This window comes from Myotis myotis, unplaced genomic scaffold (assembly GCF_014108235.1).
Source record: "Myotis myotis isolate mMyoMyo1 unplaced genomic scaffold, mMyoMyo1.p scaffold_m19_p_1, whole genome shotgun sequence".
Lineage (NCBI taxonomy): Eukaryota > Metazoa > Chordata > Mammalia > Chiroptera > Vespertilionidae > Myotis > Myotis myotis.
The window spans coordinates 47,042,198-47,069,890 of record NW_023416313.1 but is presented as its reverse complement, the minus strand read 5'-3'; the positions used below and the strand labels follow the sequence as shown (position 1 = coordinate 47,069,890).

Sequence of the window (27,693 nt, the reverse complement as noted above, 5' to 3'; positions counted from 1 at the left end):
AAATAAAAGTACAAATATAAGTACTGTTTGTAAAATATCGTGCATTTTCAAATCTATTTATTTTATTTTTTTAATTTAAGTTCTTTATTATATAAGCCTCTTTTTCCCTCATTGATCTATCCCTGGACACCCCCAACCTCTTCCCCCCCCCCCATCTGTGTCCATTGGTTATGCTCATACGTATGCATACAAGACCTTTGTTTGACCTCTTAACCCTTCACTCCCCCCCCACCTTCCCTCATTCAAATCTATTTAAATGAATGTCAAATAGCCTCCAGTGGTCAGCAAACTGCGGCTCGGGAGCCACATGTGGCTCTTTGGCCCCTTGAGTGTGGCTCTTCCACAAAATACCACATGCGGTTACGCACATACAGTGTGATTGAAACTTCATGGCCCATGCGTAGAAGTCGGTATTTTGTGAAAGAGCCACACTCAAGGGGCCAAAGAGTCGCATGTGGCTTGCGAGCCACAGTTTGCCGACCACTGGAGATTGTCTTTCTGCAATTTCCATTTTCACCAATGAAAATAATTCAAGCTTGCCTTCAACCCATGGCAGCTGAATTCTTCTGCTGAGCTAGGGGAGAGGACATTCCACTAGTTATTGTAAAGTCCTCTCTTAGTCACTGACATCATCCTACTCCTCAAGCTTCAGAGTCACAGATGCCATCATCACTCCTCCAAGTTATTCACTAAATATCTATTTCTTACCTTCATAATTACAAATAAGCAAGGTGTCTTCCCAAATTACACCTCAAGGAATAAAATCTTACCACTTGGTACTACAACAACCATTTTCAAACAACCAAATTTTCAGAGACAGGAAGTTCTTCCTTGCCTGAATGCACAATATGTAGATACTAGAGGCCTGGTGCAGGTACTTCTGAACCTGTGGGGTCCCTCAGGCTGGCCAGCAGGGATTGGCCAAGACTAGCTCTCTGACATCACCAGAGAGGTTCCAGATTGTGAAAGGGTGCAGGCCAGGCCAAGGGACCCTACTGATGTACAATCGGTGCCAGGGAAGGACCGCTGAAGGGCCTATCTTGCCCAGTCCTGATCAGCCAGACCCCAGTAGCAAGCTACCTACCAGTCAGAGCATCTGCCATCTGGTGGTCAGTGTGCATGATAGTAACTCATCAAACAGTCAGAAACTTCACATATTAGGCTTTTATTATATAGGATTATCATTTAGCAAATAGTAAGTTAAAACGTAGTTAGTGGAATAAGCATCATGGTCAGTTTGAAAAATAATAAAGAAATCCATGCTACAAAATTATTAGACAACTTATTTTAAGAAAGTTTATTCTATTTTTTAATTTTCCCCAAAATATAACAACCAAAATGGATAAAACATGTTAACATGTTTATTGTCAAACACCTAAATTTTAAAGTGGACCTTTTGATCTAAGAAGAGCAAGTCTTAAAACTCAGAATGTTGCCATACTGGAAACTTAGTAGCATATTATTTACTATTAAATAGGAGCTCACATGGCAGATTTCTCATATTCTCCAATGACATGAATTTGGTATTGAGTTATTAAGTTGAACCTTGTGCAATCATTGTCATTCAGCTTTATAACCCTGCAAGAATGCATATGGTCCAGCCTAATTCCTGAAGTAATCCACTGTGAATCATTGCTTAGTTCAATGGCTCTGTCTATCTACCCTATCACACTAAGTCAGAACAGGAAGCAATTAACTGTCAACATCTGGTTTCAGCTTTAAATTGTGGCTCCACCTCTCAGAAGCCCAGTGATCCTCGGGTAAACTACTTAGTCTATGGTTGATCTGTGCTTTCATTTTAGCATCTGAAATATGGGAATAATAATGAAACTCAATTCAGAAAACTATTGTGAGAATTAAATAAGTTCATCTACACAAGGGCCCTAAAAATAGTGATTGGCACTAGACCATATGGTTCTTATCTATTTTAATATTAACTATTATCATTAATTTTTTAAAGAAAATCCCGAGGATAGTTACCTGAAATGCTTGTGATTATGCTGATTTTAGGCTAAGGCAGCTTGACTTGAAGCAACAAGTTTTGGACCCTGAATACAAAGAAATGACATATTTCAGGGAAGTATTAGCATCATTATTAGGATAAATGAACATTATACAGACATTGATGATTACAAAATAACTGTCCATGCTTCACACCCTTTAATACCAACTTAGTACTAGAATCTCTAGAAGGAAAATTACTGACACCCATTGTGCCCAAAGACATAAAAACATTACTGTCAAGTCATAGGAAAAAACAATAAATGACTCAGACATTTAAAGATAAACTCCCCCACTTTCCTGTGAAATCTTAATTGTAAAACTTAAGTTCAACCAAATTGCAGACCAGAACTTTTAAAGAAAATGCTTAATAAATTAAGGTTCTGGTTTAATGATGTCTCTACCAAAAGATTTCAGAACTTCTGAATATTCCTATTTGAATTCATAAATGGCCCAAGTTTGTAAACAGAACAAACACTGTAAACATTTAACAATATGCTTCAGTGCAGCAGGAGGGGATAAACACAAGAGCTAATTTAGGTCATTTTTTCAGACAATGTATGTAGAATAAGATTCCTGGGCCCCAGGTACAGAGTGTCCTTCAGATACAGAGACCACTGAGCCCCAGCCTCAACAAGCCACAACAAAGGACACTGTATATTAAAATGAATGTGGCTCCAGCACCTCCTCTGCAAAGCAGGCCTCTTTGTCAGCAGCTGCGCAGCACTTCTGGAAGAAAGCTGAGAAGTTCCCCATAACAGTTTTCAGTTGTTCCTCAGTTGCTTTGGGCTTGTGTTTCAACAGCTCTGCAAGTGCACTGCATTTAAATGAACCAAAACAAAACACGGAAGAGGTTACTCACAAGAAAAGTGGAGATGCTTCTGCATACTTCTCCAGTCTGCAGTCTCTGACTTTCTACTAACAATAAAAAGCCACACGACTGAAAAGTCAAAAGGGTTCCATATAAAAAATATTCCCAATAAATTTCTAAAACATTAAAAAATTTTCAAGATGTAAGAAATGCTTTCAATTCGTATTACTATTTCTCATATGGTGTATTCACTGCAGTCTGAAAACTCTAAATATTTACTGTCATTGGTGGGAGTCCAATGGGAATGGGAAGAAGGAAAGCCACTGCCTAAGTGAGTCAGAGCATTTCCATTCCGTACAACAGCTCCTATTCCAGTGAACAGCACCTCACCAGATGGGCTGGCTTCATTGCGCTGTTGTTTGAGATCATAATTCTTGGAGCCAGGCAAGTCTCTGATCCTGAGGCCCAGGCTTACCACTACAAAATTCAATATTCTCATTTCCATAGGAGGAGGAGAAAAAAATTTACCTTCTTGGGGTTGGTGGAAGGTTCAAATAAAATCATCAATGCAAATTGCTCAATAGTAATAGTGTCAATAAATCAAAAACTCTTCCCAGACATATCTCTGGAAATTATATGTCATTACATTTAAAAAGTATTCAGTTTATAGCAATGTAAGAACTAAAATTGATCCTTAACAGCTTAATTACCTTGGACTCCATTTTAAAGTTTCTAATTCAAGAATCCATATATTTTGTCTTAGAAATTGGCCCATTCAAAATAAATATGCAGGAGCCATGGGAAATAAACTATCCAAACTCATGGACCTGGCGGTTCTCTTTCATTGACGTCTGCACAGATAAAAGTGCTAGAGAGTCGTGTGAGCACAATAATTCCAATTAAGTCTATGGCCATGATCAGAGCCCACCAGACAGGACAGCAACTTTATGTTGCCTATCTAACCCCTTGTGACAGCCTCAGAGAGTCTAGTCTCAGAACTCTCACTTCTAGATGTTTTTCATCCAAATTCCTTTCACAAAAGTTACATCTCAGAGGTTTGCCTTGCCTGCAGGTTGCCATAGCACAGAAAAACAACTGAAAATCATTTATGTCTAGACATATATTCTTCTAAGACTTCTATTAACTTATTTACTATCTGCACAAATGAATCAGTTAATTGCTCAGCTTTTTCAATTGAACCTGGATAAGATATTATTCTACTGCAGTCTTTATTTACATGACTATTCTTGCCTGGCCAGTGTAGTGCAGTGGTTGAGTGGCAACCAATGAACCAGGAGCTCAGTATTAGAATTCCTGATCAGGGCACATGCCTGGGTTGTGGGCTCAATCCTCAGTAGAGAGCATGCAGGAGGCAGCCATTCGGTGATTCCCTCTTATCATTCATGCTTTACCTCACTCTCCCTCTCCCTTCCTCTCTCTGAAATAAATTTTTAAAAAGATTATTCTAAATGATTGCTAGGCCAAATTATAATATAGTTTTGTTGTACTTTTCTTTCTTTCTTTTTTTCTTTTTTGCTAAGAAAACAAAAATCTATCCATTTTAATTTTTACACTTTTATCACTTTCAAAAGGCTAATACTTATATATTAAGGAATTTAATCACTTTTCTAAGGAATTTAATCAATACTTCATAAGAAGTCACCCATTCAATGGACAGTTCTCACTATCAAGATTACAAACATATGCAGGAATGAAATGCTCCTCACGTTTGTTTCTTGACTTGTTGCTCAGGCTCGGGAAGTGTGCATACATCTGCATGGAAGGTGAATGTTTCAGCACTAAATTCTTTGGGAGCATAGGTTTCATCAACCTCCAGAGCATAAAAGCATGATGGTCTGTTCACCAATGACCCTGTGCAGCATTTGGTAACTCTGTCGCTCACTGGTGACTTCTCGTGTGCCACACACAAACTGTTCAGGACCTTGAACAGCTGAGGAACAGAGAATAGAGCAGAAATTCAAAAGAAGCATAATGAAACGTTTTCTTGAACTCTACTTTCCAATGGACCAAAAAAAGTGTTGTGTTTTAATTACCAATGCTGAATGCAAGGTTGACTTGAGGGAGTGATTTACTTACTTCAAGTAATAAGGGACATTTAAAAGTCTTTTCTCTTTTAGATATGCCTACATTTGCAGAATAATCCATTTGAGAAAATAACTTATTAAAACAATTTGAGGTGACTCCTAGGTATGTATTGGATTGGGGAGAAAGCAGTCATATACTGATACATTCAGGGAAAGTCACCCCAAAAAGTAAATATATTTTCATGCCAGGATGAAACATTAAAAATTCATGGAATTTTTTTCAACATAATTTATCATCTTTAGAATCTTATCTAAATCCTGATTCTGATAGTCAGGATAATGTGGACATCCAAGTCCTGGCTAACCCTAACACACACACACACACACACACACACACACACACACACACACACAATTAGTTCACTCTTGCTTCTGAAAGTTAATTTTGTAAATACTTCAAGGCCAAAATTCATCACTGTTGACTTATTATATTTTAAAGGACTCACATGGTCATCAGAACAAGCTGTTCTTTGTGATTCAGGGAGCTTGCAACACTCGCTGCCCGCTCTTGCAAGTTTTCTTGAGAAATCCACAAGAGTTGGAGTTGACACTTGGGGTACTTTCTTGGTGTAATGAACTAAGACTCTGTAACAAAAGAGTCCATGAGTTCTCAGCCAGGCAAGAAACTACTTTTTCTAGCATAGTAGGTGAAGCAGAGAACACTTAGACAAAATTCCAATAATTTTCCATTCATGAAATTATCCCCACCATGAGGTAAAGTTGGGAGACCTTGTCTTAAGCAACAAGGTAAGCCTAATTTTGAATTCCACGTGTGCTGTATAATCTTAGGAAAGTGATTTAGCTTACTATAACTCAGTGTAATTCATGTATTTATTAATTGCTTCTTTCTTTCAATAAAACCTACTTAGAGCTTAATATACAGGATGGAATGAAGTAGAATTACAGTTGTTCATCTGGAAAAACACATGCGGGTTAGGATTATTACCACAGATTTATTAACTATGTTTAGCTTACTCACAACTGTAGACCTACTCTTGTCCACCCCTGTGTAGCAGCACTGTGCTAAATTAGAAAGATATGAATGAGTTTTCTGGTCTATACAATGAGAGGATCTGTACCTGACTCAATAGGAATGGTGCAGAGATTAAATTAAAAGAGACAAAGTATGCCATCAACCTGGCACAAAGTAACAATCCTTCATTAGGAATTCCAACCACCCTTGTAAGGCAATATATGGCTGTAATCTACTCAAGGGAAGAGACTTGTTAATTATTGCTATCCCTCGCACCCACAGTTAGAAGAGTGCTGACATGACTAAGTTGAACAGTAAATATCTACCTAATGGTGTGTCCCTCCTTTGACTTTACCTCTATATGTAAGGCTCTATTAGATCAGGATATTAGTCTATCAACTCATATATTACAGTACTTCCTGAGCCACTGCTACTCAAGACAAACCATTTCTTATTCTGGAAAGCATTGCTGTCTTTTGTTTGTTCATAAACTATTCCTTAACACTCACAGAGCATCCACAGTTCCTATATTCCAAGGAAAAGATTTTGTATTTTCCTTCCCAGTCTCAAGAGGGTAATTTTTAGAACTTCATTCAAATATAGGTCTCTTCAACCCATCAACTATTTCATCTCCCATTATCCAGTCTTTCTTGTCAAAGAAGGATTAGAAATATATACTATATTTTAATGACTGAAAGTTGTATGACAGGGAGTATCTATAATAATAAAAGCATAATATACTAATTAGACCTGACGTCCTTCCAGATGTCTTTCTGGATGAAGCTGGGGTTGCGAGGGAAACATGGGTCCCAAGTGCCTGCCAGAAACCAGAGGATAGCCTGGAACTGGGGTGTCAGAGGGAAGCCAGTGCCGACAGAGGGGGGAAGGAAGGCCTACTCTAGCATGAATTTCATGCATCGGGCCTCTAGTATATACATAAAGTCTTTAAAAATTACAAATTGAATAGGAAAAAAATTAGTCAAAAACAAAAATACATACACATTTTGGAAGCCATACTCTCCGAGGTTTCCTAAAACTTCACAGGTTTTTTTCTACTATTTCATGTGGCTCGTTCACAAGAGGCTGAAATTCATCAAGCTAAAAGATAAAAGAATTGGGTTTACAGGATTTCACCAGAGGACCAGATGCAGGTTTCTTCATTTCTGCCCAAAGTCATATAAATAAATCTTTGATGCAAATCTTCTCAAGTACTGCATAGCGTAGTGAGTAAGAATATTCAGGCTCTGCAAGGTGACTGCTGGTATTTGCTCATTTTCTAGTTGTGGAACTTTACTTCTGATCGCCAAGTTTTAGAAACCTCACTTCTAAGATAGGGATGAAGATGGTACTCAACTCAAAGAACTGCTCCGTAAAAACCACCTGAGCTAATGAAATGATAAGCTTAAAACAGTGGTTGGCGCACAGTCAATGCTCAAGAAATTATAGCTGTGATTATAAGCATTATTTTTATTATAAAGCCAACTCTCCAGCTGGATTCTGAGTGCTCTGAAGTAAGAGATTTCACCTTCAGTCATAGATTCAGCATGGTGCCTAGCATACAGCAGGTTCTTAGTAGAGGAAAAAATGACTTCCCTCTAAATCTAAACTTTGGAAACCACTACATTTGTTAAAGGTGCTAAATACCCTAAGCCTGCTAAAATCCCATCTGAGCATAGCAAAATGCTAAAAATCCTCAAGAACAGATTCCCTCACCTTACATAATTTCTTATATATCCATTTCTAAACCTTATCAAAAAATTTTTAAATTTTTTTAAATAAATAGATTTCACAACCTCCCTTAATACCGTAACTCTTGATACTTCATAAACCTTGAAGTCAGGTAAACTCTCTTCATATTTAAATTACATCTCTTTTCATTAACATTTACATTCACCTTATCTTATTTTATTCTCAGGACCTGGAGAGATTAGAAAGACATGGTCAAGATTTTGAAATTAGAGCTTGCTGCATTCGAATCATTTTCTCTTGACTTATCTAGGTTTTATTTACCATTCTATTGAAGTCATTCTTCCTAAAATGTTTAAGAGCACAAAATTGAAATTATCTCAAGAGAATGGCTCAATTGCATTATAGAAAATTTTGCATTCTGGCATTATTTTTCTCTCTTTTTATTGAAATCACCAAAGAGCTGCATTTCATTCTTCCTTTGAGAAACCTACCGCTTTGGAATAGCATGCCTGAGCATCATCGGTGGCACAGCACTTCTCCAGCGTAGCTTCATACCTCTTGGCAAGTCTCAGTAGCACTGAGACAGGGTAGTCAGGATGCCTTCTTGAGTACTCATACAAAAACCTAATTAAGATGAAAATAAAATAGACTTCGTTAAACAAAGAAGCAAGAAAATCACCTAACTAACCACAAGCATGACTCATACTCCAAAGGTCTCAATTTGACTAAACCCATGCAATAAAGGGTGGTGGCCAAGGACTAGGGGTTCAGGGTAAAGCTACCTTCATTCAAATCCTCGTTCTAACACTTATTTTACTATATCACCTTAGGCAACTGATTAACACTATCAGAGTCTTAGTTTCCTCCTCTTTAGAATGGATGTAATAATAGAATCTAATTTATAAGGTGGATTTTGAGAAACACATGCCATAATTTGTGCATAACACACACTGGCACATATTAAATGTTTGATAAATAACACCTATTATTATGTATCTCTTGCTTGATTTGAACCATATCTCAAAAAGCTTCTCATAGATATAGATGATTGATAGAGATAGATAGATAGATACATAGATAGATAGATGATAGATAGATGATAGATAGATAGATAGATAGATAGATAGATAGATAGATATTCTTACATTTTTATTTTCCTCTCTGTATGATTGAAATCTGGAAGGGTACATAATTTTATGAAATATTATTTAGTGCACAGAATTTTATCCAAAAATTGAAATTCAAAGTTTATCACCACTTAATAACTATATATAATTATTTATTTTATCTTGTTTTTAATCCTCACCAGAGATAACCTTTTCAATTGATTTTAGAGAGAGAGAAACATTGATGTGAGAGAGCCACATCAATTGGTAGCCTCCCCCATACACCCCAAGCAGGGCAAGGAACCTGCAACCCAGCTACGTGCCCTTGACCAGAATGCATATCCAAGACACGTTGGTTCTCCAGCAGACACTCTAGCCAGGCCTGAGCCACGCATGTAAGCCAGGGCTATTTCTTTTATCTTTTAACTAAATGCTGCCTTGTCATGCTATGGAACTTCTTATCTTTACAAACAAATATAGGGCACCTGGTAGCAGACTCCATACTTCTCTTTATACTTCTATGCCGCTGTCAGACAGATACAGAGGGAGATACAGAGATATAAAGATGTATGACTTATATACACCCATGTCATGGTACATTCAAGAAATAGTATTTGAATAAATACTTGAATGATATGTATATAATTCATGTCTATACATAATGTTTTTAGAGATATTCCCAGAAATATTCCTAGGGAGCAAGGAATGAGGAGGGAGGGATGATAGAAAAGCCTACTTAAAACTTTGTATTCTCTTCTCTATTGATTTAGCTTTTGCCATGACCGGTATTGTTTTATGACTATTTTTTAAAATTATTAACTTTTTCCAAAAATATTAAAGGCTCAGAAAGAGAATGATGAATAAGCATTGCAGGCAACAACTGTAATACCTCCAAAGGAAAAGCTAGAAGTGTTTTCTAACTCCTCAGACTATATCAATGCTACGAAAGGATAATCCTTCAGACACTTACTTGCCCAGGAAGTCATCTTTTGCCTCCATATAGTTTTTGCAAACGTCTTTATTTTCAACAAAAGCAGCAGTTACTGGGGCCAGGTTAGCAGCTACGTTAGCAGCTGAATTGTCACCTGCCTTCTCAGCAAGACAGTGAGATTTTTCCAACACAGGCTTATTACAGCATTCCTTCAATTTAGTAGAGATTGATGCTTGATTTTCACACATGTACTTTGTAAGATCTGCCTGTAAGTTAATTGATTAAAGTTATTCAAAATGAATTGACATCGTTATAGTTTTTCTCCAAATTTTTATTATTTTGGCAGAACATGTCCACTGTATTCTAAGACCATATACATACCAACCTGCTTTCTAAGAAAATTTTCAATCAATGCTCCTAAATCTGTAGATTCAGATAGCACTACTAAAATATTTCCACTTGATTAAAAATGAGTCAGTAACAGTTACTTATTAATTTTATATTTCCTCTGTCAAGGCACTTAAGTTTTGAAATTGAAGCCCAGTATTAGGAGGCTGGGTGAAAAAGATGAAGAGATTAAGAAGTACAAATCTGTAGTTACAGGATAATCACAGAGATGTAAGCTGCAGCACAGGGAATATAGTCAATAGTATCCTAATGACTGTGTGTGGGAAATACCAGGGGTGCACTCTGTACTATAAAGCACATGATGTACTAATTACCTATGCTGTACATCTGAAAGCAACACAGAATAATACTAAATGTAAACAGTAATTGAAAAATAAAGCACATATATATAGAACCTAGTATTGTTTTTCCAAATATTCCCTGACATTAAGTGCAGGCATTGTGTAACCAAATGACTAAATACAGTGCAAGGGATTTTTTGAAAAATTAGTCAAGAGCATAGTCACAGGCCCTACTTACACATGCAAAATATCTGCCTTAAATTTTCCAGAAAGTGTTCCGAGAGATTAGGATTCTGGTAATTGGTTATATATTTACATTGGGGGGAGGGGAGAGATATTATGCTAAATATTTGTGTATTAAGGGAGGATATATAGAAAAAAATTACATAATTTCCAACAATGTCTTCAGGTACCAGGTCTTCTCCAACTCTACCCATGTTCCCAAAGAAATCTACCTTTGCAGCTGTCCTACTTCAGTTTGAACCTTTGTTCTCAGGTACAATATGACTGAAAGGGGTTACAAATTAGTGAATGTATGTATCAGATCATTTTGTGACTGGGATAGCCAAGTTTACAAAAAATAAATACATACATACATACATACATACATACCATGCCACAAGGCAGGGAAAGAATTGAGTATATTAGACATAGAAGAAATTTCAATTCACTGTCCGCTGTCACCAATTATACTAAATAGATTCATTGTACCCACTGAGCATGTTATCAAAGCAAAGACACCAAAGAGAATACTGAGCATTCCTTACCCAGTCATCTGCACATTCAAGCATGTCACTTTGGCAGCATTCCTTGTGGACTTTGGTAAAATCTGTTGCCAATTTGGAAATCATCATAAAGTCAGCATTAGGAAATCTCTTGCTCAGGTCAGATACGAACCTAAAAGGAAAATTCCCCATCACAATTTATTAACATGTAATATTTTACGTGAAAGCACTACAAAAACACTACTTATAACAAGTAAATTGAGGACAAAATAAAATATGTAAATAATTTGTAAAATTCATTAGTTCACATTTTAGTGCTAGTTCTAAACCAAGTTATTTTAGGGCAAAATATTTGCTCAGGGCAGAATCATCTATTCAAAGTGTGTGTGGTGGGTAGAAAGAAGTCAGCAATTCATAAACTTAGAAATCATAGAGGATTCTGAAAGAGGGGACATCTGAGCAGCATCAGGCTTGGATTCCATATCTGACTTCCAGATATGATTTTACTGCTCGTTAGCAGTGCGATCCTCGGATAGTTACTTAGAATGTCTGAGCTTCAGCCTTGGAGAGACACACCGCGTGCTGCATCAAAGGATTGTGGTGAGAATTAAATTAGATGATGCATAGGAAAGCTCTTCATAAACTGGAAAGGCCACACTCCAGTTATTCTTTTTATCTAATTAAAAGCCTTCCTCCTGAGTTCCAAAGGATGCTGAGAAAACAACTGTCATAACTTGTTAATATTATAGAGTTTAACATATTTATACCCAGAAATTTATCCAGCACAGGCTCAAGCCTGATCACAGATGTGAAAGGCTAATATGCACAGGCTTTCACAAACCATTTCAGACTTGCCTACATCTGATAAATGACACTTCTTCCCCAAAACCAGTCACAGCCTGTTTACATGTGCGTTGTTTCACATTGGGATGGTTTTTTTAAATTATTTGCTTGATTTTGTTGAGCAGATAGTAGAAGTGACAGGCAAAGATAGTTCAAATGATGGTTTCTGGAGACCTTGATAAATGTCTATTTCCTTTCATTTTATCCTCTGTTTGTGATGATTAAACACAATTAATTTGTCTAATTAATTGTTGACTAACAAGTGAGGGATTGGGGACAAGGGTGAGATTTATTGGCTCAGATGCTGAAGGATGGATTCTCCGAGAACCAGCTAAGTTACATAAAAATAGAGGCCCAGGCAACAAGAGATTAAGAACAGAGCAGGAGCCATGAAAAAATGAGAAGTGATCTTGATGGCTGAATTTAATTAGCAGAACAAAAAGTAAGCAGTTTCTGATGATTGCAGGGGGCAATAAAATAAATGACCCTGACTACAACTGTATAAAAATCATGGACCAATAGAATATGATCCCTAATCTTTACAAATAAATGGGACTTAAAATACCTGGTCTTGAATGATAAAAAAAGATACCCTCAAAATTTTTGAGTACCTTGAGAAAATATGATTAAAAATGATGAGAAATTGTCATTTATGCTCTGATTTTTCACTTGTGTTAAATTTGTATATTGTAGACAACCAAAAAGACTTATGTAAAAACACTGTGTAAAAATGTACAATTTTTTCAACTGAACCATTATTCTTTACATCATTATAAAGTACAAATCTACCTTCAAAATACCATTTTTGCAAAGCACTTTCTCCGCTATTTTGGAGCATGGAACACTTGAATTCCTCTCTGTAAGCTGAACGCAGTACTTCTTTTTGCAAGGCATCCAACTGAAAAAGAAATAATTTTGAAAAAAGATTTTTAATTTCACATGAATAAAAAGAAAAAAGAGAGGAAAAGCTCATGGACATGGTGATTAAGAGGAGTAAGAAGATGGGGGGAGGGGGAGGAGGGTACAGGAGGATAAATGGTGATGGGGAAAATAAAATAGAAAAATAATTCTACATGAAACACCCCTTCATAAGTTCAGATGAGACTATGAAAAATTAAATTTTAAAGACATACTGTACACCTAAAGTCCCAAATACTCAATGTTGGAAAATAATTATTTTGCTATGTCGTTAGAGGAAAAATCAGTTTGGTCATAGTGAAAGCCCATCTGTGGTTGGCAAATTGCGGCTCGCGAGCTACATGCGGCTCCTTGGCCCCTTGAGTGTGGCTCTTCCACAAAATACCACGTGCAGGCACACACGTACAGTGCAATTGAAACTTTGTGGCCCATGCGCAGAAGTCGGTATTTTGTGGAAGAGCCACACTCAAGGGGCCAAAGAGCCACATGTGGCTCGCGAGCCACAGTTTGCCGACCACTGCCCTCGATAATGAACACCCGGCATGGGGCATTGCCAGGGAAAAGGGAACAGAAGGGAAAATACACTAATATCCCAGGGAATAAAATTTTACTGATTTTTTTATTTTGCATAAATTCATTTAAATCCCTCCTTCACCAACTCTCACATCAATAAACTCCCTAGTAGCCTGGCCAATTCCACTTAGTGGTTGAGCATCCACCTAGAACCAGGACATCAGGGTTCGATTCCTGGCCAGGGCACATGCCCACATTTTGAGATTGATCCCCAGGAAGGGGCATGTAGAAGGCAGCCGATCAATAATTCTCACTCATCTCTCCATCTACCTTCCCCTCTGAAATTGATAAAAATATATTAAAAAATAAATACCTTAAAAAATAAATAAATACCTTATAAAACATGATGAGTGCATAATAAATATTTATAGAATGAATGACTAACCCCAGACTTCTAGAAGCAGTGAAATACTCCACTTTGAATTTCGTCCCCAATATGAAAGTTCAAAAATGATAAACAAAAGCTATTGCTCTTTGCTGTGCAATTTAACTAACGAGTTTCTGTATTTCACTATAAAATAAGAGGGGTATTTAGACACATCCACAGTGGTTCCCTCTATCAGATCCAAGGAGGAATAAGAATGTCAGAGGCCTTCAAAGAAGGTGAAGAATCTTTGGGGTGGGTAAGAGTAAGGAAGGCTTTTTTGAAGGTAAAGAAGTTTATATCAGAGACTTAGATGCTCTACAAAAGCTGCACCAAATCTGAGGTTTGAGTCTGAACTGGCTCTTCTGTTCTTCTGCTGGGCATACCTTTGGGACCAGCCTGGCATCTGCACCAGCACCTTGGCAGCATTCTGTCAAAGTTTCTTTATATTCCTGAGTATAGTACAGGAGCGCTGGGCCATAAAAGTAAGGATGTCTCCTGGCAATTTCATATATGAACCTAAATTTTTAAAAAGAAGGACAGGCAGTCACTTTTCTGTAGCAGATAGGATTACAGGAACACTTATTATCAACATTTTCTCTAGGAACTCCAAAACCTAAAGACATCTGACTTACTAATTAAACTCAATTTGACCTTGCATTTGTCATTTTTTATGTCATTGAAAAATCTAAACTTATATACCTATATAAAGTGTATACACACATATAAAATAGTTAAGTATTGGTGATATAAGGTTATTGACTAAAATGAAGTTAATTCTGGCAATAGCAAAATATATATCTTCATAATATTTTAATACTTGTCAATGTTTTTCATGTAGATCATATCTGTTCTCATGGATTCCAACAGATCATTGATCAAATGTTTTATTGTGTAACATTTTATATCATTAAATAATATTTCTTTCTATTTGTCCTTAGACCAAAAGCTTTTAAGTTTTTATATTGGAAATATTTTGTGGTAGTAATTGTTATCATTGAGTCTTAACCTATTTCATAATTTTTAAATTTGAAGCATAAGTTACTTACGTTCCCAAAACCTTCTGTTCGAATTGATGAAAGGCAGTGCATGTTGCACTGGGGTCTATTGCCCCCAATGGAGGGATGTCCAGATCATCATCTTTGTGTTTCAGGAAGCATTGATTTCTCTCAGGTTCTTGTTTTGCGCAGCACTCAGCCAGGTCGCCAAGAGATTCAACTGAGCACAATTTCTCTCCCACAAGGGTGTGCTAAATGGCAGACAGAAGGTTTCAGTTTGGAGGGTGATGTTTTATAGTTTGTATAACCCCCCAAAAAAATATTAAAAATGTAATGTACCAGTAAACCTTGCTGAGGAAGTCATATAGAAATCCACTTTTTCTCAGGGTTAGTTTCCCTTAATTTGATCATCTATGTTTCTTTTTAATTTGTGTTTGTTTATTGTTAATCCTCACTTGAGAATATTTTTTCCATTGCTTTTCAGAGAGAGTGGAGGGGAGGGAGAGGGAGGGCAAGTGAGAGAGAGAAACATCCATGTGAGAGAGACACAGCAATTGGTTGCCTCCCACACAAGCCCCAGGTGGGGCCAGGGATTGATATGTGCTCTTTTTTTGTGTTTGGTTTTTAATCCTCATCTGAGGATATTTTTCCATTGATTTTTAGAGAGAATGGAAGAGAGAGGGAAAGACAGAGAGAAAAATGAATGTAAGAGGAACACCAGGGAGTGTGGTCGGGGAGGAACCCTCAACCAAGGTAAGTGCCCTTGAGCAGAATTGAACCTGGGACCCTTGAGTTCTCGGGCCAACATTCTATCTGCTGAGCCAAACAGGGTATGGCCCAGATATGTGCTTTTGACCAGGAATCAAACCTGAGACTCTTCAGGTGCACAGTCCAATGCTCTAACCACTAAACCACTGGCTAGGCCTATCTATAATTTTTAAGAAGTAACTGTCACACGAATAAGACAATAGGGCAACATGCCAGCCAATGGCTTTAAAGAATGAGTGTTAATCCAATTTTCACCTGAGGCTAAAGACTAGAAGCAATCATAATAAAAATCAAGGGAAAATACTCCTCTAAAAAGCAGATGAATTCACATCAGAGAAGAAAGTGTTGGGATAGTTTCTTATTTGACCTACTCCCTTTTGATAGGTCCAACTTTTTTGTAGATACTGTTTTAAAACTGAGAAATACTACAATTCACTATATATTAATTGTTATTGCATTAAAATATAAATCTTTTTTATTTCAGAAACTGTTGTCTCAAAACCATTGCATTAAAGGAATTATTTCCATCCCCATTCACTTTTATTATAAAAATACTTGTAATACCAGGGAAAATATACTGCTTAAGACAGAATTTATTGATTTTCAAAAATATATATTTATTATTCACATTTAGAGTCAAAATATTGTATGAATTTAAAGTACTGATTCTGACTTCAGGGGGAGACACATATATAGAGAAATAAGAGGAGGAATAGCTTCAGTGATAAATGAAAAAAGGACTTTATGCCCTGGCTGGTATGGGTCAGTGGTCAGAGCATCAGACTGTGCACCCAAGGATTGATGGTTAGATTCCCAGTCAAGGGTGCATACCTGGGTTTCAGGTTTAATCCCTGGGCAGGGGGAGGTGGGGGAGGGAGGCCATGCTGGAGACAGCCAATTTATGTACCTCTCTCACATCGATGTTTTTCTCTCTCTCTCTCCCTCCTGCCTTCCCTTCCACTCTCTAGAAAAAAATCCTCAGGAGAGAATTAACAACAACAAAAACCTATCTGGAAACACCAAAAGCTCAAAATCCTTTAAAACATTAATGCCTTCAGATTTGATTTGATATAAAAGTATGAATATCCTTAAAAGGGGGAATATATTGCTGTACTATTATTATATCCAGCTAACAAAATTAGCGTAAAAATCACCCAAGTGCTTTCTGAAAATTAAAAACCATGCTATTAGTATTAGCCTCTATGAAAACAACTCAAACTTCAGATTTAAAACAAAGAGACTTTCACAAATGACGAATTCATTGTGTGTGGTCTCAATAAAGAAATGCCTGAAAACTGTGGACATAGCTAGAATGTCTCTATCACAGAAGGCACGATGGTTCTACCCATTTGTGAGTGTTTCTCTCAAATATAATCATTTAAGTAATAACTAAGAAAGCCAAAATAGGTTCTTTTCCCTTTGAAATGCTCAGGATTACTTAAAATAAAAAGTAATAATATTGAAAATCACAGTGTACTTACAAGTGACTTGCCACAATTTTCAGCTAACTCATTAAGAGCACATACATCTGCCATGTCTGTTAGTTCATTTGCTAATTTTACAATCGCACCTAAAGGGGACTTCCGGAGAAACTGAGAAAAGTCAACCAGCAACCTGAAACATGGGACATAGGAAAACGTAGTATAATAAACTTTAATATAAAGTCGGTTGCTATGCTAGAGAACAAATTGTTATCAGTATATAACCCATAGTATTTTATGCATCTCACTATTATCCTGAAAAACTATTCATATCAGCAATTATCTCAGGCCTAACCAGCAATAGGTGGTTTTCCAAACAAAAAGGATATGCACTTCCACCATGTTTGCATATCTATGTGAGTAGATGAACACATACAGAGTAAGAAAGCAACATGCATGCTAAATAGATCTAACTGTTAAGATGAGGGACGTTACATAAACCCTTGGACTATTTAAAACAAACACACAACACACATCTCCTTTGATCAGGATATAGAATAGAACTGATCTTTAAAAAATAAACTATTTTTTAATTCTTACTGGATTAAAAAAAATATTAAAATGCTCTGGAGAAACCAGAGATCTATTTGCTAGATAAAGGAATCTGAGTGTGTGCTGGGAAAGGAACCATAATAAGATTTTCCTTCCATCAGGCTTAGGTAAGAGTTCCAGAGCTACTACACTTCCCCATACAGTAGCCATCAGCCACATGTGACTATATAGTTAAATTAATTAAAATTAGATACAATATACAATTTAAACTTTTGATCCTCAGTTGTGCTTTCAGTGTTTAAAGTACTCAGCCTGGCTGGTGTTGCTCAGTGGTTGAGCATCAAACTATGAACCAGGAGTTCACAGTTCAATTCCAGGTCAGGGCACACACCCTGATTGCAAGCTCAATCTTCAGGAGGCAGCTGATCAATGATTCTCTCTCATCATTGATTTCTCTCCCCCCCCCCCCTTTTCTCTCAGAAATCAGTAAAAATATATAGTTTTTAAAAGTACTCAACAACTATGTGTGGCCAGTGGCTACCATATTGGCCAGCATTGATATGGAATGGTCTCATCAATGTAGAAAATTCTATTAGACAATACTGTTCTTGGGTCTGGACTCTAAAGACAGGGGAAGATAAGAACTTCAGAATAATAGCATGTTGTTAGAAACATTAAATTTGACTCTTCAATATTTTAACTTACAGGCCTTTGAAAAGTTCTTTTCCCAAATCCTTATATCGATGAGCAAGCTCACTTGTAGCTGGCAGGGGAGAAAGAAGATTTGTTTAAATTTGGAAGAAAACAACTGGTTATATTACTTTTTATGTTTCTCTCCATTTCACTAGGTATTCACTTGCTCCAAATATTGGGCTCTGATTCTTTCAAAATATTTTAGGATGATGGTGAACTATTTCTTCTGCTTTTAAACAAAAGCAATATTGAATCACCAGAGATACTATTTGAAAAAAATCATTAAAATTATTAAATGTCTTTAGATTTATATTCAAACTTCAATAAGACCTAAAAAGTATCTACTAAAGCTCTTAATATCTATTAACAGCTACTGAGAGAACAGTATGAAAAAGCTACACTTAATAAAATACTAAGATGCTAATTGACCATACCTTCACTACACCCACCAGTCAATCAGAAGAGTATGCAAATTAACCCAACAAAGGTAGCCATTAAATTTGCATTTTAAATTTGCATACTGCAGGTGGGGTGGGCAGTGCCGGATGCCCCGCCAGATCCAGGCCGCAGATCGGAACCATGGAGGCAGAGCCAGCAATCACCCCTGGCCAGAAGCCTGAGGCCTGGGTAGGCAATCAGAGCGGGCTGGGGGTCCCCTGTCCAGGCCTAATGCCCTGGCCAGAGGCCTAAGGCCTGGGCAGGGACGGATCCTGTGATCAGAGCAGGCTGGGGGTCCCCTACCCAAACATAGGCCTGAGGCCTAGGTAGGCAATCAGAGCGGGCTGGGGGTCCCCTGCCCAGGCCTAACACCCTGCCAGAAGCCTGAGACCTGGGTAGGGGTGGAGCCTACAATCAGAGTGGGCTGGAGCCCAAGCCTAATGTCCCAGCCAGAGGTCTTAGGCCTGGGCAGGCAATCAGAGCAGACTGGGGGTCCCCTGCCCAGGCCTAACACTCCTCTGGCCTGGGAAGGGGCGGAGCCTACTATAGGAGCAGTCTGGGGGTCCCCTGCCCAGGCCTAAAGCCCCAGCCAGAGGCCTGAGGCCTGAGGCCTGGGCAGAGGCAGAACTACAGAGAAAACACCTTTTCTGACCGCTCATTGGTTAAGCTCCCTGTATGCCACTGGTAATATTCTTAGTAACTTGGGTAACAAGAATCCAAGAAGGTGATGTAGGGTTTAATCCACCTCACTCCAGGAGAAAAAAACAAAGGTCCTCTGCTGGAGGGCTAAGAAATATCATATCCTGTCCTAGCCGGTTTGGCTCAGTAGATAATGCCTCGGCCTGCCTACCACAGGGTCTGGGTTCAATTCTGATCAAGGGCATGTACCTAAGTTGTAGGCTCTTTCCTGGCTGGGGCCCAGGTCAGCGCTCATGCAGGTGGCAACCAATCAAAGTGTTCCTCTCACTTTGATGTTTCTCTCTGTCTTTCCCTTTCTCTTCCACATTCTCTAAAACTCAATGGAAACATATCCTCAGGTGAGGATAAAAAAATAATAATAAAGAAATGTTATACCCTATGAAAGACACATCTTGAAAATGCCTAAAGAAAGTTGTCATTTTTTCATGGTGAAGGGACTGGAGTCTGTGTTGATGAAAACACCTTGGTGGCTGCTGTGACTGGCAGTGGCTGCAGCAGCAGGGTGATGAGGCTGGTGCCTTCCCCTGATCAGCCTGGTTGCCTCCCACAAAAGGAGGCCAGACTGCGGCTTAGGCCACTCTCCAAGGGGAGCAGGGAGTGGGCCTAAGCAGTCAGTAGGACATCCCCTGAGGGCTCCCAGTATGTGAGAGGGGGCAGGCTGGGCTGAGGGACCACCCCCGCCCAGTGCACAAATTTCATGCACCGGGCCCCTAGTGTATATATATATATATATATATATATATAAATACAAATTCTATTTATAAGATTGACTAACACAGTCAAGTTTCAGTAGATAGGGTTTTGGCAATTTCGAGTTTTGAATTCTATCTTCCACTATATTCTGTGAAGTTTAAGTTTCTCTATCTCCCTTCATGTGCAAAAGGAAATTACAGTTACTAAATATTATCACCTTTTTTTTAAACTTAGAACGTTAGAATTATCCTATCTAATAAAGATGGAATTGACCATCACTTCTCAACAAAGATGGCAACGCCCACAGCCAGTAAGGAGGGAATATGCAAATTTACAAGGCAAAGATGGTGGCAGCTGGGCTGGGACACTTGCTTCATCGCCATGGTGACGACGTAGGTGTTCTGTCCCACCCCTGCCGCTCCGGGCCTCTGGGCATCACGCAAGGGTGGAAGGCAGCTCCAGACCAGAGAGAAGGCGGTGCTGGCAGCCAGGGCAAGGAAAGCCTATTCTTGCACGAATCTTCACGCACTGGGCCTCTAGTCTAATCTAATAAAAGAGAAACATGCAAATTGACTGCACCTCGGCTACACCCCAAGCCACGCCCACCATTCAATCAGAGTGAATGTATGCAAATTAACCCAACCAAGATGGCAGCCAGCAGCCACAGAGATGGAGCAAGCAGGAGGCTTGGTTGCCCCGGTGATGGAGGAAGCCAAGCTTCCCACCTACCCTGACCAGCTGTGGCCTCCGTTCAAGGCACCAAAGTTTCAATTATAGAAGATAAATAAATCCCAAATACCTGCTTCTAGCCAGCCTCCACTGGGAGCTTGGGTGGCTGGTGGCCGTGGCCAGCCTGCAAATAGCCATCAGCCCCTCACCCAGACTGGCCAGGCACCCCAGCGGGGACCCCTACCCTGAAGGGGCTGCGGCCAACCTGCAAACAGCCATCAGTCCCTCACCCAGACTGGCCAGGCACCCCAGCAAGACCCCCCACCCTGAAGGGGGTGTGGCAGCCGGCAAACAGCCATTAGCCCCTCACCCAGGCTGGCCACACCCTCATGGGATGAGGGTCCCTGCTGGGGGGCTTGGCCAGGTTGCAAACAGCCATCAGAAACTCACCCAGGCTGACCACACCCTCATGGCGTGAGGGTCCCCACTGGAGGCCTTGGCCACCTGCAAACAACCATCAGCCCCTCACCCAAATTGGCCAGGTACCCCAGCAGGACCCCCCAACCTGAAGGGTGTGGCCAGCCTGAAAACAGCTCTCAGGCCCTCACCCAGGCAGGCCAGGCACCTCAGTGGTGACCACCACACTGAAAGGGCTATGGCCAGCCGTCAAACAGCCATTGCCCCTCACCCAGCCTGGCCAGGCACCCCAGGGGGGACCCATACTCTGAAGGAGTTGTGGCCAGGCTACAAACAGCCATCAGCACCTCACCCAGGCTGGCCAGGCACCCAAGTACTGCTCCAGGACACCCTGCAGGGCAAACCAGCCGGCCTCCACACATGCTCCAGGCCTCTATTCTATATAATAAAAGGGTAATACACAAACTGATCCTAACAGCAGAATGACTGGGAATGACTTGCCACTATAACACACACTGACCACCAGGGGGCAGATGCTCAATGCAGAAGCTGCCCCCTGGTGGTCACTCAGCTCCCACAGGGGGAGTTCTTCTCAGCCACCAGCCAGGCTGACAGCTGCTAGCACAGCAGTGGTGGTGGGAGCCTCTCCCGCCTCCTCAGCAGTGCTAAGGATGTCCGACTGCAGCTTAGACCTGCTCCCCACTGGCAAGTGGACATACCCCGAGGGCTCCCAGGCTGCCAGAGGGATGTCTGTCTGCCAGCCTAGGCCCAATTCTCCGGGGAGTGGGCCTAAGCCAGCAGGTGGTCATCCCCTGAAGGATCCCAGGCTGCGAGAGGGCACAGTCTGGGCTGAGGAACCCCCCCGAGTGCGCAAATTTTTGTGCACTGGGCCTCTAAGTATTAAGTATTAAGATAACTCTAAGTATTAAGATAACTTTCAGAGGGGTCACAAATACAAAATACCAAAGTCCAGAAATTAATTCTAAAGGAAAACTTTCTTCTTTAAAGATGCAGGGTATACTGAAAATTTCTTTTACTAGAAAAATGAAATAAATTTGAACAATAAAATTGTAGAATTCTTACGTGCATCTCGGCGAAACACACCCCTGGAGTAAGCAGAGTCAAGAAGAAAGAGAACACAAATAAATGTTACCCACTTCATCGTGCCAAAGGCTTGTGGGGTTGAAAAAAGAGAAAGGGCGAGATGAATGGAGAGACATTAGCACTAATATACTCTTTAACTAATCATTGTAGATTATTAACTAGACTTATCTTTGTATTTTCATTGTCCTCAACTGATTATAAAACTCATTGCTTTCTTGCCAACAATTTGTTTTACTAAATTTCCTGCATATGTTTGCCATCTGGAACTGTGTTCTCCATGAGACTTTGTCAGTTCATTACAGTTATATAAAACATCTTATCCAAGTTTACCTAAATGTTAAAATGATCTGTACCTACCGGGTAGGGCAAAAGTAGGCTTATAGTTGTGAGTAGGAGTGTACTCTTGTATAATTACTTACTAGTGATTGCAGTATTTTCCTTACAAGCACCTGCAAACCTACTTTTGTCCCTATAGGCATTATTCATTCCCATGTTATTTGTGTGTAATTTGCCATTTGGACATTTTAGTTTTTAAATATTTGCAAAAATTTAGCCAAACCAATTACTTAGCATGGAAACAAGACTTACTAAAAGAGCTAAGCTCTGAACTATATAGATTACTAATTCCAAATATGCTTTTCACATGAATAATGGAGCTTGACTTGTCTTTCAGACCACTAAGGAATAGAAATAAAAGAATGTCTGCCTATGGAATTATTTCCATTGGAGAAAACTACTTTTAAAGCCCCAAAACTTAAATTAGAAAAGAAAAAAAAGGAAACTATTCTAACTTCTTAAATAGAGAAAGTAATTTCCTTTTGGGTAAATTATATTGGCTTCTCTTTACCTCCTGAGAAAGAAGAATAAGCACTTCTTTTTTTAAGTCAATTTCTAACGGTAGCCTTTTTTCAATATGAGTTTCCAAGGAAGACTTCATCAAACATGCAATTGTTATAACTGGATGTAGTGTATTTCTAATTTACAAAATTAGGCCTCTGTCAGGCACACATCTACTTTGTGCCTATTTTGCACTTAATAAATGAAAATATTAGTATTTGTTTCTCAATCTCCTTTTCACTGCAATATCATATTGTAACACAATAGTTAAAATAGAAAACAAAAAAAATCAAATTCATCATTTTTGAAGCTGAGAATTGATTTTCCTATATTTCATGAAGCTCTCATAACTCTGAAATACAAAAATATAATAATAGCCTAATAGCTACTCATGGTGTCAGATGGGTGTGAGATTTATCAGGATGCTAACTTATTAAGTTATGTCTATTCATTGGGGAGCACACCTGAAACTAATATAGTAATGTATGTCAACATTAATTGAAAATAAAAATGATAAAAGCAAACAGTGAAGAGTAAATCTTCTCCCATAGTAACCCAGAGACAACTATGGTTAAAAAATAAAATTCTTCACAATTCTTCGGAGACAATCCACACATTTACAATCTTCTGTATACCCACCCCTTTCCTCTCCCCCACACACAGGAGCTTAGGATACATAGTCTTCTCCTTGCTTTTTCACTTGTCCTGGAGATGGCCCTATATTAGCCTACTAGAGGCCCAGTGCATGACATTCGTGCATTGGGAGGGTTCCCTCAGCCCGGCCTGAGCCCTCTTGCAGTACAGGACCCCTGAAGGGATGTCCACCTTCCAGATGAGGCCCACTCGCCAGCTGTGAGCCCACTTCTGGTTGAGCAACCTTCCCATTGTGGGAGCGCACTGACCAACAGGGGGCAGCTCCTGCATTGAGTGTCTGCTCCCTGGTGGTCAGTGCATGTAATAGCAACCAATTGCTCCACTATTTGGTCAATTTGCATATTAGGGTTTTATTATATAGGACTAGAGACCCAGTGCACAAAAATTTTTGCACTTGGGAGGGTCCCTCAGCCTGGCCTGTGCCCTCTCATAGTCTGGGACCCCTCAGGGGATGTCCACCTCTGGCTGGTGGACATCCACCGGGGGATCGGGCCTAAGCTGGCAGTCACACATCCTTAGAGCTGCTGAGGAGGCAGGAGAGGCTCCCACCACCACAGCTATGCTGGCAGCCATCAGCCTGGCTTGTGGCTGAGCAGAGTTCCCACTGTGGGAGCACACTGATCACCAGGGGATGGCTCCTGCATTGAGCGTCTGCCCCTGGTGGTCAGTGTGTGTCATAGTGACCAGTCATTTCCAGTCATTCTGCTGTTAGGGTCAATTTGCATATTACCCTTTTATTATATAGGATAGAGGCCTGGTGCATGGGTGGGGGTCAGCTGGTTTGCCCTGAAGGGTATCCCGTATCAGGGTGGAGGTACCACTGTGGTACCTGGCCAGCCTGGGTGAGGGGCTGAGGGGCGTTTTCAGGCTGGCCACACCCCCTTCAGGGTGGGGTATCCCAGCCTGGCCCACTGGGGTGCCTGGCCAGCTGATGGCTGTTTTCAGGCTGGCCAAGCCCCCCAACGGGGGTGTGGCCAGCCTAAATGAGGAGCTGAGGGCTATTTTCAGGCTTGCCACACCCCCTTTAGGGTGGGGGTTCCTACTAGGGTACCTGGCCACCCTGGGTGAGGAACTGAGGGCCATTTTCAGGCTGCCACACCCCTTCATAATGGGGGTCCCCACGGGGGTGCCTAGTCAGCCTTAGTGAAGGGCTGAGGACTATTTTCAGGCTGCCCACAGCCGCTTCAGGGTGGGATGCCACTTAGCCAAAAACTGGGTTCATGCCTGGTGAGCTCACGGCGGTGGTGGCAGCCTCTCCCACCTCCACAGTAACACTAAGGATGTCTGACTGATGTCCTAAAAGTGGCCTAAGCTGTCAGTCAAATATCCCCTGAAGGCTCCTGGACTGTGAGAGGGCACAGGCCAGGCTGAGGGACGCCCCCAAGTGGACGATTTTGTGCACTGGGCCTCTAGTATGCATACATGCATAACCTCTGGACACAAGCAATAGGGTGGTGATGACCTGGGGCTAGGAGTGAGGGTGGGCTAGAAGGGGTCAATAGAAAAAAAAGATGACATAAGTAATACTATCAAGAATAAAGATTAAAATTAATTAATTAAAATATCTTTTTAATTTAAAAAGTAAAATAAAATAAATATGTGCAAAAACCTTCTAATGTGAGAGTAATTCCAATTTATTTTAATTCGTGATACTGTAAAATATGTTTAAAGATACTCTACTTTTTTTACATCACTCAATTTTCTTAAGGGTTTATTTTTTGTAATTTTTCAACTGCAGTTTACATTAAATATTATTTTGTATTAATTTCATGTGGACAACATAGTGATTAGACAATTATATATCAAAAATAAAAATAATAAAAATTACTTATAACTAATGTCAAATAGTTGACTGTCTGAAACTTCTAGGAGTTTTATGGTTGAAGTCTTACATTTAAGTCTTTAAATGATTTTCAGTTTATTTTGTAGATGGTGTGAAAGAGTGATCCCAGTTTCAATTTTTACATGTATCATTCCAGTTTTCCCAGCACCACTTGGTCAAGGGACTATCAATTCTTCATTTCTCCATTGGATATTCTTGCCTCCTTTGTTTTAGGTTAATTAACCAAATAAGCGAGGGTTTATTTCCAGTTTCTCTATTATGTTCCAAATTGATTTTTATTTAACTTTATTCTGAATAGAATATGGTTTAAGTTTATATATTTAAGGGCATTTGAGCATTTATTAATGCTTGCTATTTAAACTCACAAATAAAAAAGAAATTATTTGTTAAACCATGAGTATGTATTTTTCATTCAAAATATAATCCACATAATTTAATTGAATAGGCACTAGTCTTTTATTCCAATACCTAATAATGATTACAATAATGATACATAACAATGCAGCATAATATCCTGTAAAATGTTAACTATAATTCTTTCAACAGCACTGGAGGGCAATGAGAATAGTCCAGAGAAAAGAACAAACTTGATTAAGTTTAAAAGGCAAATGAGTGGCAGAGCCAAGACAAAATCCCTGGTTCTTCTTAGTTGGGATCTAGTAGCTTTCTATTATCCTGCACTTCATTTAAAATGCCTAAAATAGATGACATATGAAAAAAGAGGAAAATTTACCTACTACTAACACAAATATCCAAGAAAAAAGCAGCATTTTAGTGGCAAGTGAAAGAATAAAATCAGGAAATAACAATAACAGTTCTGGTTTGGTTATGACTTGAAAAGTAGAAAGACAAGTTTGGGTTTTTTTGAACCTTTAAAATAAAACTGAGAAACTACCACATTAAAACCGGGAAAGGGAAATCCAAATTAGCTGTAAGAGGTGCTCACTGAGGAAATGCTTGCACACTGAGCATTTATTAAATGAGTTTTGAGAAGGTTTACCCTTAACCAATTAGTGTTAATATTTTTTAATGAAAGGTTCTTCTTTGTTAACCAGTGAGATTTTTGTTAAAAGTGAGATATCTGGTTTATAGGATAAAATACAGGTCTACTTCTGTTTTAGCACTTAAAAACTGAACACACAAAAGAGCCTGAACTTGAGTTTAGCAATCAAGTCACAAGCTTAATCCTGTTATAGGCACAAAGACCATTGTAGATGCCTAATAACTGTGTTAGATCACCTGCCATTGAATTGAGTAAATTGAATTAAAATTAAACTATAACTATAACAATTTAAAATGGAAAGGCACAGGGGAAAAAAAAAACTTAAAATATAATCACTCAGCTCTAAGAACCAAGAAATCTATAGTGAAATATAATTACCTGAACCTTGAGGGGGGGAAAAATAGTGATTTAAATCTGGACAATGAGGCTCAGATTAGTAAATTTGTACTTCATTGAGAGTCAAGGTTATCATGCTTCTCTAAACAAATTCTAAAGCCCAAACTTGGTAACCTTTGAAATTTTAACAGGGCATCACCTGGCTTGCACTGATTCCTTCAGTTTGCTTGCCACTGGTCATAGAACTTTGAACTGGCCACTTTTCTTTGGAAAATGTTTATATAATACTAGTGGCCCAGTGCACGAAATTCGTGCATGGGGGAGGGTGTGTTCCTCAGCCCTGCCTGCACCCTCTCCAATTTGAGACCCCTTGAAGGATGTCCCAGTTTACAGGGATCGGGCCTAAACCAGCAATAAGACATCCCTCTCGCAATCCGGGACTGCTGGCCCCTAACCACTCACCTGCCTGCCTGCCTGCCTGATTGCCTCTAAACACTCTGCCTGCCAGCCTGCTTGCCCCCAAATGCCCCTTCACCATCCTGATCACCCCCAAACTGCCCCCCCTGCTAGCCTGCTCGCCCCTACTTTCCCTCCCCACTGTCCTGCTCATCTCCAACTGTCCCCCTGCTGGCCTGCTCACTCCAAACTGGCCCCTGCTGTCCTGATAACCTCCAACTGACCCCCACTGATGGCCTGCTTGCCCCCAACTGGTCCCCCTGCTGGGTCTGCTTACCCCCAACGGCCCCACCCCCCACCAGCCTGATCACCCACAACTGCCCTCCCCTCTTGGCCTCTAACCGCCTCTACCTCAGCCCCGCCACCATGGCTTTGTCCAGAAGA

The 27,693-nt window shown here is 39.7% G+C and overlaps 1 protein-coding gene across 1 annotated transcript; it reads right to left on the bottom strand.

Moving 5' to 3' along the window:
- Window positions 1–1,987: 1,987 nt before the first annotated feature.
- Window positions 1,988–22,238, bottom strand: LOC118653080 (albumin-like). The gene is given in 15 exon segments (XM_036303696.1): window positions 1,988–2,048; window positions 2,686–2,818; window positions 4,540–4,763; window positions 5,364–5,502; window positions 6,890–6,933; window positions 6,935–6,988; window positions 8,071–8,203; window positions 9,656–9,882; window positions 11,073–11,202; window positions 12,674–12,771; window positions 14,115–14,247; window positions 14,778–14,977; window positions 16,976–17,108; window positions 18,173–18,230; window positions 22,160–22,238. Coding segments are annotated over 15 exon segments (1,827 nt in total). The 3' UTR covers window positions 1,988–2,006.
- Between the last annotated feature and the right edge of the window lie 5,455 nt (window positions 22,239–27,693).